Genomic DNA, 14,776 nt, shown 5'->3' with positions numbered 1-14,776 from the left:
TCGGAGAAGAAGAAAAGCATTTTGGTGGGGGTGGGGGGGAAACATGGCGGCACGTGTGGGTTGTGAACATTATGCGCGGAGCTGCTTATTGAAAGTAAGTTTACGGTTTTTATTATTTTCATGTCGTCCGCTTCATTGACCTTATCAAATGCTATCATAAAATACACGAATGCACTCGTTATAATAATTATTTGTTGGCCTGACCCTGATACAAGATATGACCCATGCCAGCCTATGTCATGTGCGGCCCGTTTCATTAGTCTTGTCATGTGTGTCATATAATAGCTTAGTAGCGTTTGTGAAAAGCTGTTTACGATTTCGTTTGGTAGCATTTTAGTTTAGGTTTCTGCAGTGTGCGACGTTTTTCCAATTCTCAATCATAAAAACAATAATAATCATATTAGATGTACAGATATATAATATATAACTGTTTTACTTATTAATAAAAGGCTATAACAAAAGCAACAACGTATTTGTGTGGTCCAGGCACCCTGCTGTGGCAAACTGTATGTGTGTCGACTGTGCCATGATGCTGAAGAGAAGCATCAGATGGATCGATTTAAAGTGAAAGAAGTGCAATGTTCTGAATGTCAAACATTACAACAGGTAACAACTTCTTTACCCATTACTATATTAAAACATTATTGTTAAAATGTGGGGTGTTATCTACGTTCAGCCGCCACAATGCACTTATGCAATAAAATGAGATGGCTGTTTATTTTTATTTGAGAAATGCCAATTAGAAACTAAGTGTATTTTATTGAACTTATTTTCATTAATTGTACCAGGTTTTTTAAGAACACCGTGTAATTATTAGCTCTCACCCTTTGCTAGGCACAACAGGTATGCCAACAGTGTCATGTGCAGTTTGGGGAGTACTACTGTGACATTTGTCACTTGTTTGACAAGGATAAGAAACAGTACCACTGTCATCCCTGTGGCATATGTAGGTGAGTTAATACATTATTCAATCAGTCAAATCAGTTAATGGAAAAATGTAACCTGAATTGATGTATTGGTTATTTACATTATGGGTATGTTGTTTGTCATCAGTTTAATTGACTCACTTTTGATCCCTGCAGAATCGGGCCACAAGAGAAGTATTTCCATTGTGAAAAGTGCAATTTGTGTTTGGCGCAGGACCTACAGGGGAACCACAAAGTGATTATCAGTGTGCATATCCTTGAAAATGTCAAATATTTTGGGGATGAGTATCTGTATCTTAACTGCTTTTTTAAAATCCTTTGTATCTTGCAGTGTGTTGAAGATGTTTCCAGGCAGAATTGTCCAGTGTGTATGGAGGTAATGAAACCTTAAGTGTATTTAGTAAAGAAAGGAATGTCAAATATGTGCCTCCCTTGTTCATTTACACACTTCATATATTGTATGTGCCTACAGGATATCCACACATCTCGAATTGGAGCGCATGTTCTTCCCTGTGGTCACCTTCTCCATAAGTATAACTTTATAACGCTTGCATACAATCTCTGCTGATTTTAATAATTCCGTACATATTTTAAGCATCAGTGAAACAGTTGTAACTTAAAGCTACAAAATAACATTTGTTCTCACAGGAGCTGTTTCGATGACATGGTCAGAACTAGGTATGTCTATTGTGCAGTGAATGCCTGCTTTTTTTTTAATTTATTTTTTTAAAACCATATTATGGGTTTCTCTTGGTTGTAGTGTTTTTCGCTGCCCTCTTTGCATGCACTCTGTCTGGAACATGAAGGCACATTGGGATCAGATAGACATAGAGATTGCCCAGTCACCGATGCCAACTGAATACCAGGGTACCACTGTCAAGGTAAGGTACATTTGGTTTGAAAGAAGTGGTTTAATTGGTGATTGAGAACAAAAAGTTTGCACACATGGTATTGTATTCTTCATGCCATTAAAAATGCACCATAACTCTCCTTTGTCGTTAATCAATTCCTTTTGTTTTTTGCCTTGCTCCAGATTATGTGTAACGACTGTCAAACCCACTGTACAGTGCCTTTCCATGTCCTTGGGATGAAGTGCACTGGCTGCGGCTCCTATAACACTGCACAGGATGGAGGTCTCATACAGCAGCCTCAACAACAGCATCCAGAGCCAGATAATGACAATGTGGCTGAGACAAATGCAGAGCAGCAACATGATCAAGCTGAGACAGCTATGCCACATTAGCACATATTTTAAACTTTTCTTTTTGCATTTACTTTTACAAAAGTTGCAATTGGCTGGCGACCAGTCCATGTTGTGCCCTGCCTCTTGTCCAAAATCAGATGGGATAGCTGCTCACCAGCTCACCTGTGACCCTAATGCAAATTGTATAGAAAATGGATGGATATTGTAGAAGTGAGTAAATATTTACATTGTATAGTTGCCAATTATATTCTGTTCCCGCTTATTCCCCACAGGTAAGAAGGGATCAAATCCGTTTTCACTTTTTCAGTAAACCAAATTAATGTAACTTTATTAGCAATACATTGTCTGTTGCCCCCTCAAATTCATACTGTTTATAAGAATTGTGGGGGAATCCTGTTTTTTTTCCCCCTGATAATTGCTGCAAAATCTGATCACAGTAATTAGGAATGACTTGTTTTGAACAATTCCTCAATATGTACAGATTTTGTACTGAAGGAGCAATGTGAATAAAAGGATCATAGTGAAACTTTTTTTTTTTGTTTCTAATGGCTGACTGCATGGCTCAACTCATGTTGTATCCTTGCATTTCAATTTGTCTGAATATAGTACTGTAATGTTCTCGTTTACTGTACAGTGCTTGTATTCATGTGAACCACCAATCCTGTGCAACAAATATTTGGGAATGGACTTTCTCAAAATAGCATTAATCTTCCAAGTGTTTGCATGTTTAACAGTTCATAATGCAGCAGTGTGGGCAATGGTTTAGGCCAATATTGACCATGCATATGCTTCTGGGTTTGGTCATGTGAACAATCACAGGAAAATTAAGTTAGACATATACCCTGTTACCAAATCCAGACGCATACATGAGAATGCAAATCTGTTAATCAGACTCCTTCTTCATACGGTGGTTGATGAAATTATAGTTTAAACAACATTTTAGCAAGTTCAGGTTCAAAGTATCACCCGCAGAATAAAGTCTGCAAACCCGTTATCCAAGTTTGGTCACGATGAACATAACCATCCTGGCAGTAGTGTTAATTTCAGTCACCAGCAGAGGATGATATTGCCTAAAATGGCAACACCCTGCATTGGCTAGAGTGATGAGTTATTCTCTTTATTCCACAAACACATTAACCAGAATACTGTTTTGATTAGTGGAACATGTATTGGGGGGGGGGGGGGGGGGGGGAGGAGGAAGTGAGTTTCCCATAATGAGTAGGATAATTAACCTACTCGTTATGGGGGGCCGATTTACTCAAGAAAAATATATACTGTTGTGCATGTGTGCTGCTCTATCAAAAGTTGTCTGTCCCCAAGACTGTTTTATATATATATACACACATATGTATACATATATATGTATATACACGTGTGTATATATATATATACACACACGTGTATATATATATACATATACACACACACACACATGTATATATATATATATACATATATATATATATATATACATATATATATACATATATATATATATATATACATATATATATACATATATATATATATATATATACATATATATATACACACACACACGTGTATATATATATATGTATATACACACACACACACATGTATATATATATATATATACACACACAACCTATATTTAATTGAATACACTCCAAATACAAGCTCTTTAATGTTCAAACCGATACTTTGTTTTTAGCAAATCATTAACTTAGAATTTTATGGCTGCAACACGTTTCAAATAACCTGGGACAGGTGTCAGAAAAGACTGAGAAAGTGGGATTTCATCATCTAGGGTCCATATCATTAAAAGGTTCAGAGAATCTGGAGAAATCACTGCATGTAAGCGGCAATGCCAAAAACGTAAACTTCAATCCCTCAGGCAGCACTGCATCAAGAACCGACAATCTGTAAAGGATACCACCACATGGACTCAGGAACACTTCAAAAAACCAATGTCAGTAAATACAGTTTGGCACTACATCCGTAAGTGCAACTGGAAACCTGACCTGTCTCCCATTGAAAATGCGTGGCGCATTATTATTAAATACGACAACGGAGACCCCGGACTGTTGAGGAGCTGAAGCTAGTACATAAAGCAAGAAAGGGAAAGAATTCCACCTCCAAAGCTTCAACAATTAGTGTCCTCAGTTCCCAAACGTTTATTGGTGGTTGTTAAAAGAAAAGGTGATGGGTAACAGTCATAAACATGACCCTGTCTCAACTTTTTTGGATCGTGCTGCAGCCATAAAATTCTAAGTTAATGATTTGCTAAAAAGAACCAAGTTTATCTATTTAAACAAATATCTTGTCTTTGTAGTGTACTTCAATTAAATATAGGTTGAACATGATTTGCCAAATCATTTTATTCTGTTTTTGTGTTTAACACAACATCCCATCATTGGAATTGTATATATACACACACACACACACACACACACACTTTGCTGTGACTCCACATTTAAGTCTAACTTTCCCCACAAAGTGTTGTGCTTTAAGAAATGTGAGAATGAAATTGCAATAAAATGTACAACCCAGTGAAATTTAACTTTGCTCACCGGCAGCTCAACACCCTAAAACCTCTGATCCTAGTATAGCTCCAATCTACACTTTTTGCAGTATTGCACATCACTAATGCTTTGAGCATTCGGTAAATAAATTACATTGCACGATGTCCTGACTCAAACCAAGTAAACCATTGTAGTCAATGACAGGAAATCGGAAGATGCAAACTTTATTTAAAACACTGTGCACTGAATTAGTCCCCAGATACAGGTTCCTGTGGAGGGGGGGGGGGGAAAGAGGAGAGAAAAAAAAAAAAAAGTCATACCACAAACTATTACATTGGTTAACATGTTTATTCAGGCCTACCTCTTTTTTTTCATTGTTTGCTAATAAAGTCTCTGCATTGGGAGCCACTGCAGTTTTGCTCTCTAGGTCAGTCATACTCATTTCCTTCACCGCTTCTGGATTTGCCCTCCTGAAGGACAGAAGCACAGCATACAGACCATAGTTCTGATAATATAGATATATTGTCAGTGATCAGGCATTAATGTTAAATTTAAGGGAATAAAATAAAACCTTGAGCGTGCACTCTTCCACTTAATCATTACAGCAATCACAGTAATGATCAGTACTGCACAGAAGGCAGCTGCTCCAAACACAACAGGAACTGGCAGGGATTTATCCTGACATGAATCACCACTGTAGCCCATTGAACACACACAAGTTGTTTCTATACCGCTCTCAACACAATGCCCATTTCCACTGCAGCGTATTTGGCTACACATTTGAGCATTCAAATTTAAAAGTCGTTTGCTGACATTTCTAGTAGTGCTAAAGTTAGAGATTGGCTGAGGTGATGGTGGAGTCAGGGAAATGGGAGACTGGGTGTGGGCAGGTACTTTGACTCCAGATCTGGATATCAAGTTGACACCTGGGGGGTGCAGAATGAATACACTGTTGCATCATCATCCAAGCATTGCATTGTTATCCAATGTGACAAACGTTTAATTTAAAAATGGGTTGAAAACCAATACTCACAGTTCTCACCCGAATGGTCAGAGCAGTCTACATGTCCATCACAGAACTTTACAGACTGGCATGTAAGTTCATCCAGACACAACCTACTGCCGGCTGGGCAGCGCTGACCTGGGGAACAGTTGGTAGCATTTACATTGATGTGGTCATGGGCACACTTGCATGTTCGCCCACTTGGAGTAGCCAAGCAAAGGTGCTGGCAGTTGCCATTCTTTACTTTGCACTGGTTAGAGCCTGTCAAATGTAGGGCAACTTTAAAAGACATCCTACTCACATGTTCAACTCAATAATGACTTACATACCAGTCTCACTAGATTTGCCAATTGCCTTCATGCTAACCACTTCTGTGCCAACCTCAAACCACAACTTGTTCTGCTGCTGGTCATCCATGTACCATAGCCTGGTCTTATCTATTTGAGAGAAAGGAAAAATGGTTACACAGTTTGCTTTGAGATCCCTGATGTCAACTGGGGAGCGGGGCAGGCTGTTGACTTTCAAAAGTCCTTACCGCTGACAGTCATCCAGATCAGTGCATCTTCACTGAGAGTTACTGCAGCCAAGCCAACAGCAACCTTTAATTCTTTGTATCCAGAGCCATCAAGTCGGACAGACCCAATCACATCCAGACCTACAAAAAAAAAAAAATTAAAAAAGCCAAATAGCTTTTTGAAACAGGAGACTGTATTTTACATCTTAAAATAGCAAACTGAACAACTTCGTCATTGCGCTAAACAATGATCCAAGTACACCTTAAATAGAGGTAATTCTTACTAGTGTCAGCCCAGATAATAGTTTCTCCGTTACTGGAGAAGACCAGCGAGAGCGGTTGGACTCCGTTCTTCCACACTACTCTTCTCTCACCACCATCCATGTTAGCACACTCGACAGTAGCTACTGTGCTTGTGTCCTGACCCTGATTGTTGAAACAGAAACTGCCGCTCGGTGGGTGGAGAGCAATTGATTCCACTCCTCCAATACCATCTTTTATCAAAACAGTAGTATATACACTACTGTTAGAGGTGACATGAAGGCGGGATTGCTTGTTGCTGCTCCAGTAGATATTGAAGGTTACCCAGTCCAAGGCCATAGCAGTAATTGTGTCACCAAGGAGTTTAAAAAGTTTGCCTTCAGAGGCCAAATTCAAGTCCTTAAGCTTGAAGGTGGTGAGGGAAGTTGTGCCATCATCAGCCAAGAGAAGGGTGTGGTCATGTACGCTGTAGTCCATTATTGCCGCTTCATTGACACTTGGTACCTGAAAAGCTGTGTGTTCAGGCCAGCCTTTCAGCTCTTCTGAAGTGTGTCGGGCCTGCAGGTAAATCTGTAGAACACAAAATGCTCAAACTTATGTCTAATAAATTACAGCATATCAGTGTTGTAAAACCAATGTGTTAACCAGTAAGCAGAAGGGAAGAATTAAAGAACCACTCAAACCTTTGTGACAGTGGCAGGAGATAACATCAACAGGAAGGCTGTATCAACCAAATTCGTGCAAGTCAGATCATCATCAGAAAGTATAAGATCAGGGGGACACTTGCACACAGCGTTGAGCCCTGGGGCCAAAACACACAAGTGTGAACAGTCCATGTTCTTGCAGGGATTCTCTTTGCTTTGCTGTAATATTTGGTGGATAATCTAAAGAACAACAATTTGGAAGGGGGAGTTTAGAACACTTGAATACTACATCATTCACACCAGTGGTTCTCAACTGTTATGCTTGACTAAGATTGTTGCAATGTATCAACCCACTTTTCTAGAATATTTTTAAAAAAAATGTACAGTATACATTTCCATAAGCTATTTCAAATTAGTTTAATGGACCACCAAAAGCATATTACTAGCCATGATGTCTGCTAGCCACAGGCTGAGCTGCACTGCATTTGTTCACAGAGTAAACTAGTGACTACAGCATGAGTCAGTTACACTGACGACATTTACCTGCAGTCATATCTTCAGTGTAGGAACTTTGTATGCCTCTTGCGCTACACTGGGAGGGAATTAATACAACTATGCGTCCTTTACTGGCTGTCCGCAACTCACCCAAAACCCAACAGTTGAGAATCACTGATTTACAGTCTTTAGATGACTGTCTACTCAGAATCGTTATAAATTACACAATGGGCAAAATTAGAAGGCTGTGATTTGATTTAAAAAATAAAAATCACCAATCTCAATCCATTTGAATACATAATTCACTTGCCTTTACACCAAACTGGTTGTCTTTGTCTCTTCAAGATTACACGGACATTTTTGCCAGTAATTTTATTTGCAGCCTGTACCACTCTTCTCTTGGCATCAGACCAGTAGAGCATGTCATTGAACACAGCCAGGGAGAACGGATTGGCAGTCTCTTTCATCTGTAGGATCTGAAACGTAAAAATTTAACAGCATATATTTTTTGGGGGGGGGAAATCCATCTTCAAGAAATATGATACACGAGTACTGCTTTATAATGCAAATCTTGAATGTTTTACTGCTAAATTTTACCTGAATGTCATCTCCATCAAGTGTTGCAGACCCTATTGCCTTTAGTCTCTCATCTGTCCAGTAGACTCTGTCAGTAAGAGTGTCTACTGCCACACCACCTGGCCAGCCTAAACTGGAGTTAACCACTGCCCTCCTCTCGGAGCCATCCATTCCAGCCCTTTCAATCTTGACGACATTACCAATTTCAGTCCAGAACATCAGCCTGGTATCGATGGTGGAGGTAAAAGGGAGAAATGCAAATCTTTAATATTTTATGAAAATTGAGGGCTTCTCACATTGAAAAAAATAAATACCCCTTTTCTGGTACTAGTGCAAGGGAGCGAGGCTGATCCAGGTCTTCATCTAGGATAACGCTGAATGGTGAATCACCAGCAGACAGCTTAATGGCAAAAATCTGATTGTTCACACCATCAATCCAGTACAAATTTCTCCCAAGCCAGTCCACAGCTAAAGAATCAGCTCTCACACCTTTCAAAACAGAAAGGGGTAGAGGGATACTCATTGATAACAGAATGAGGTTTTAATAAAAATAAGTCATTGTACAGCTCATAGGCTCACTAAAATTGACCTACTGTACCTCTAATCAGAGTTCCCATGGTCTTGTGATCCAGAGAGGACCACCGAATGCTGTCTGTGTCAAGACTAACCCAAAACACCATCCTTTCATGCCAGTCATAGTCCAGCGATAAAACTGCCTTCTTCGCAGAAGACAATACATCCATGCTGCCACTGTGCAAGCCAAACAGAATGAGGTCTGTTTGGACTGACGACAACAGTAAGGGTTCACCTGTAGGATTTTATTATATTGAAGAAATAAGTGGACATTAGCATAATCTCAGTGTATAAATTAGTTGTGAGCTCAGCCAATACATGTGTATACTGATAAGCATGAACTCTTCTGCTGGTTAAGCATGATATAGTACCAAGATGGCATAAATCCAAAGGTTTTCTATACTGCTTATCCTGTGCAAGAGCTCAGGTCTGGAACCCCATGTCATAGTTATGGCAAAATGCAATATACAACCTCGTCAGATCAGTCAATTGAAAGCCTTCAATTAACATGGCACTTGCCCCCCCCCCCCCCCCTTTTTTTTTTTTTTTTTTTTTTTTTTAACTGTGAGACACTGCAGAGAAACTAAAACTGCAGGGAAAGGATGAGGCAATATTTGAATGCAGAACACTCAACATGCATGAAAATTCTCTTAAAGGATCTTAATTTACCCTTGATTTTGCAGTTGTGTCCATCGGCCTCCATTATGTAGCCTAAGTGACAGTCACACTTGTAGGAGCCAAGGGTATTTATACACTGTTGACTACACAGAGCTGAGCGGTGGTTTTCACACTCATCAACATCAGCGCAGGTCATTCCATCTTCCACGAGTCTGTAGCCTACTGTACAGCGACAATGCTGCACAGATTAAAACGTTTCAGTTCTGTATACTGCCAAGATTATACTTTATGTTGGCATTTAAAAAAAAGTGCAACCAAACAGGAGAAAAATCTAAATTTGACATCACAGAAGAGTCTTGTTAACAAGCCTGACAATGAATGAATTTTAAAAAATTGCAAATTATGTTAAATCAGGTTTCAAAATGCTACGTGTGTGAGTGCCAAATGGCAAGACAAGTTCCCCAAATAAAACATTACACTTCAGGAAAGTTCTGGCTATAGTTTCATTGTCAATTGCATGCTATACTGGAAGAACTGAGTGAAGCTATGAACAAGAAAGTGCAATTCCACCAAATGGCCACTGCATGGAATAAGGGCGCTTGGTGTTTCTATACTAGCCCCATGAAATCACAGGGCTAGTGTTTAGCCCTGCCCACAAAAAGGAGGAAAGTTTAGGTTAGGTTTTATGCCATATTTCAACAATTTAGTACTATTTTGTTCTCAGCACTTCAAACATTTAACGTATTCAGAAACATGAAAATTAGCTTGGTTGAACTTTAATTGGGCAGGTCTTGCTTCAACGAGCCCACCTTTTCCAGTGCCCAGGCTTTTTGTGTTCTTACCGGACCCTGTGGTGTGCTGAAGCATCCCTGGGCGCAGCGGCTGATCTCTGGTTCTGCACAGTTTATCTGGCAGCTCCCATCCTCATCTGAACCATCTGCACAATTGCTAATTCCATTGCATACCAGGGATTGATCCACACACTCCATACTCTCACATTGGAACTGGTAAGGGAGGCATGCAACCAACCCACCTAGTATACACAAACAGATTTTTATAAGTCTGGCAAAGTATTCAGGCCCTCTGGAAAAAAGTTACTTAAACTCTACCCAACTAAGGCAATTGAGAACATTCTCATTTGCAATGTTGACCTGGCTGCAGACAGCAGAGTTAAACAAAAGCAAATTAAAACAAATACCACCAGCTGGATATATTGCAAACAAGCTATTTTTGCCCCAGTGCTAAGTTGAACAAATGCATATTGAAAGTGAAAACTGGTTTAAAAAAAAAAAAAAAAAAAAAAAAAAAAAAAAAAAAAAAAAAAAACATCCAAAAATTCAAATCCCAGAAAACACTACCATACCAATCTCAATGCCTTATTTGAGATCATATTTTACAGTACAAAGGCAATGCTAACATGCATTAAAACGGCAAGATTAAAATTTACTCACACTCTGTTTCATCACTTCCATCATGACAGTCTTTTGTGCCATCACATCTCCAGGCCATAGGGATACACATGGTCTTTGATTTGCATGACCACTGATAATCACCACAACTCAGTGGAGCCACAAGAGGACAATCCTGCAATAGGAACTTGTTAAAGATTGTAATAGAAACCAGTCATTTGTAGTTAGTTATGCAAGGTTTATAGTTTTAATTTAAGTGTACGCTGCACCTTTTCATCTGTGCCATCTTTGCAGTCCTGTTCTCCATCGCAGAGCCACTCCTGCACCAGGCACTCCTTGCTCTGAGGGCAACGTTTCTTGCTTATGCAGACTGGTGTTTTGATGCAGCTTTCTTCATCGGAATAATCCCAACAGTCTGGGTGGCCATCACAATGCAGTGTAGCAGAGATGCACTGACCACTAGTGCACCTAAACTCATTGGCACTGCAATCCTTAACTACAGAAAGCAGTTCAAATAAAAAAAATTCTCATACAAGACCAGCCTATTCGTGTACTTTCTGCTTTGCATATGGTGCATGACATACCGCAGTTCATCTCATCAGTGCCATCCCAACAGTCGCTCTCCCCATCACAAAGGAAACTTTTAGGAATGCAGCGGCTCCCGCCATCACAGTGATGAGAGCAGCCCTCCATGTCTTTTGTACATTTCTGTTCATCAGAGCGGTCCTGACACTGAGGCACACCATCACACACTTGGTTCTTTTCTATGCATTTTTTACCATGGGCACACTGGAACTGGTCTGCAGAGAATAGTAATTAAATCAGAATTCTGAGGGATTTACATTCTCACAAGAATGCAAATTTTTACAGCTTTCCTGAAAATCACTTAAACTAGCACACCGCCCTGGAGAAGCCCTATTCAATTTTGCAATGCTGCTCCAATGTCAATTGGCAAGCCAAGGCATACAAAAATACTGCAACAATGAATCTGTCAATTGCTGAAAGCCTCATCTGTCTGAACGATACCAAAAACAATAGGTGGGTGGGGCATAGTCACTTTTTACACTATACATGCACTGCAGCACAAAAGAAAAGACACCAAATTACCCTCTTCACAAGTAGATAAGCATTCCTCCTCATCTGAGCCATCATTGCAGTCAGTCTTCTCCATCACAGACATGGTTGAAGATGACACAATCGCTGTTGTCTTTGCAGGGTTTGGAACCCAAAGGGCACTTTATAGCTTTCAACACAAGATTGACTGGATTTATAGTGGTTGAACTGGTTCCTTCAGTCACATCTGATTTATGACATGGATATACATTTATCTTCAGTGTGCATACCAGTCACAGTCAAGCATGTGATGGGGAAGTGATTGCAGACATCACTGGTTGGTTAAAACTTACCACACTTTTCTTCATCTGTCCCATCTAAACAGTCCCTTTCTGCATCACATAGCAAGGTTGCAGGTAAGCAGCGACTGTTATTGTCACAGAGGTGAACACATCCCTCTGCTTTTGAACAATGCAATTCATCCGACCGGTCCTGACACTGGAGTACACCATCACACACTTCATCCTTGTCAATGCACTTCTTCCCATGGGCGCACTGAAATTGGTCTGAACACAGCAAACACCTTTATTCTAGCCAGTACTTATTTTTTATCATATTTCTGTCTATTTTCATGTAGTTTAGTCTACCAGTTGACAACAAATAAACAGTACAACCACAAATTGTTCGTATTCAGGCTTATGACCTGGGCCTGGCCAATGTGGCGCTCCCCTCCATCAACGATTTACACAAGTGTACAAAAAAAGTCAAATAGCAATAGTTTTTAACATTGCTTTAAAATTAGTAGGTAACATTCCACAAAGGTAAAATAGAACATTTTCTTCATTTCTACATTGTGACTGTCAAACAAATCATGCGCATAACTTGCTACTTTTGATTTATCCTGTTAGGTGTCGCAACAGCAACGACCTCACCTCCTCCCATTTTCCCTCCATTTTTTTGTTCTTCTCCTGTGTCCTGGACAGTTTGACATGTTTCCAAAGCAGAGGAAGGAGTATTTTCTACTATCATTTGTAATATGAATTGGGCATTCCTTTAAAATGTAAATCTGTTTTCCATGTTAAAAATTTGTTGTAAAGTTATTGCAATATGTGCAGCTTCCCACTTGAAAGAATGATTCAGCGACAGAAGATGTCATCTCAATTTTACTCAATGACCAAGAAACATTTTCATTTTGTCTCCATTTTAGAATCAAGTAGTTTGACAGTTCAATAAGTTTATTTTCTTAGATTTGTCTCTAGCAATGAAGTGCTTTAATATATACAAATATCTTTACAAGAGAAAAATGTTATTACCACCAAGACTTAGTAAGAGAGAAACACAAATTTTGAATTATTATAGCATCAAGCTCCAGCCTTAGATTTATACATTTTTAAATTTTCTCCACAACATATGAGGCTGTCACTGTTTTAACATTAAATAATGGCTGTATTTACATGTTCTTATTGGCCTTTACTATTGTAACAAACATATGTATTGTGTGTGTGTGGGGGGGAGCACAAGAAGTGTTGTGTTTAGCCCTGTTAATTCCGAGGGGCTTTGAATGCATCGGTCTGCACATTGTAGGGAAAAAAGCCAAGGTGAGCTGATTTCAAAGTACTATACATAGTTCACCTTGCTCGTCTGATTTTTTTAAAATAGTAATTTCATTTTATTATATTGAAGGTGACCCCCACAACAAAAAATTTTTAGACGGTCTTTGGCACGCAGCGCCCTTTGCTTTTGCCAACCCCACGGGTCGGCCGGGCCTGCGTTTGACAGATTTAAAATGAAAATTCCGAAACAAAAATAAAAAAATAAAAATTGCTTGAAATATGGTTAGAAAAATGGTGCGGTACCCTCATTACAAGCTAGTTCACAATCCTCTTCATCAGATTCATCTTTGCAGTCAGGCTCCCCATCGCATACATGGCTGTAGAGCACACACACTGAACCGTCCTTGCATTGCATGGAGCCCAGGCTGCACTTTACAGGACTGCTTTCAGCTGAAACAACCAATAAAAGTTAAAAATGTCCATACTGTTAGGCTTCAAATGTGGGGTTATCAGAATTTTTTGTAGCCCAGTTTTGGGTTGCTAAAGCACCCCTTAATTCAATCAAAGCACCCCTGATTTACTGCTTGTTCTTTTGAAACAAGATAGAAAAGTGCATAACCATACAGTAATTTGCTAATACTTTACATTATTATTCACATTTTGGGTAAATTTTGTCACATCTAATTAAATTTATTCAATTTTTACTTTTTTTTTTAATGCTCACTATAGTGGGTCTGGTTTACTCCAGAAAATCTGCATACTGGTAAGGTCTATGTAGAGATGATGCTGCATCAAAATGAGAAGTGTTGCCCAGAAAGTTAGGAAGGTTACAAAACATTTGTTTTATACATCCAATCCATTACTCGTTTGCTGTGGCTCAACAATTAAATTATTAGATTTGATAGTTTAGTCACAGACTTTCCCTAACAAGTGTTATGCTTTGCTTTCATAGAAATTCCTGTAAAAAGGTACAAAACAGTGGAATTTGACTTGCCTGACCACAAGGTCAGCACACTAACCTTTGATCTGAGAATAGTTTCTAGGAGCAATTATGTAAAGACAGACATTTTTGGATAGTGTAAAATAATATTAAACACATCTCACCTTGTAGGGGGGCTGTCAACTGCAACAGCACTGCAAAAAGACATAAATATACAGCCATCACAACATTTAAAAAAAAAAAAACTGGACCAGACAGGACTCGACACAACACAGAAGCGTTTTATAATCCTTCAGGTGTTTTCAATAGCTCCTAATTGACCACGTGAGTGATGGGTGGAGCTAATGTACCATTTAAAAAAAATAAAAAATAAAAACCTTTAATCAGTCATTCTCAAGTTAATAGCTAATATGACATACATACCCATGGTTTTGTCTTGATTTATCAGAAGCTACAAACTAATTGGTCTTTGTTCTACTTCCAATCCATCCAAACGACCCCTA

General features: G+C 39.1%; 2 protein-coding genes across 2 annotated transcripts; one reads left to right on the top strand and one right to left on the bottom strand.

Moving 5' to 3' along the window:
• The first annotated feature begins 11 nt into the window (after positions 1 to 11).
• Positions 12 to 2,645, top strand: rchy1 (ring finger and CHY zinc finger domain containing 1). The gene is made up of 9 exons (XM_061671033.1): positions 12 to 94; positions 487 to 606; positions 835 to 950; positions 1,083 to 1,161; positions 1,258 to 1,302; positions 1,399 to 1,457; positions 1,575 to 1,604; positions 1,687 to 1,807; positions 1,960 to 2,645. The coding sequence occupies exons 1-9, from the start codon at positions 44 to 46 to the stop codon at positions 2,167 to 2,169; spliced, it is 831 nt and encodes a 276-aa protein (XP_061527017.1). The 5' UTR covers positions 12 to 43; the 3' UTR covers positions 2,170 to 2,645.
• A 1,372-nt stretch (positions 2,646 to 4,017) lies between these two features.
• On the bottom strand, positions 4,018 to 14,495 carry lrp13 (low-density lipoprotein receptor related-protein 13). The gene is given in 22 exon segments (XM_061671139.1): positions 4,018 to 4,032; positions 4,996 to 5,104; positions 5,206 to 5,560; positions 5,668 to 5,898; positions 5,967 to 6,074; positions 6,173 to 6,292; positions 6,436 to 6,982; positions 7,096 to 7,296; positions 7,875 to 8,027; positions 8,149 to 8,350; positions 8,442 to 8,616; positions 8,726 to 8,935; positions 9,370 to 9,556; positions 10,161 to 10,351; positions 10,770 to 10,902; positions 10,997 to 11,223; positions 11,312 to 11,527; positions 11,835 to 11,889; positions 11,891 to 12,027; positions 12,134 to 12,346; positions 13,637 to 13,795; positions 14,432 to 14,495. Coding segments are annotated over 22 exon segments (4,008 nt in total).
• Positions 14,496 to 14,776: the final 281 nt, after the last annotated feature.

The sequence above is a fragment of the Phycodurus eques genome, chromosome 3, assembly GCF_024500275.1.
Source record: "Phycodurus eques isolate BA_2022a chromosome 3, UOR_Pequ_1.1, whole genome shotgun sequence".
Classification (NCBI taxonomy): Eukaryota; Metazoa; Chordata; class Actinopteri; order Syngnathiformes; family Syngnathidae; genus Phycodurus; species Phycodurus eques.
The sequence above is the reverse complement of the archived record's forward strand: the minus strand, read 5'-3'. Positions and strand labels throughout refer to the sequence as shown.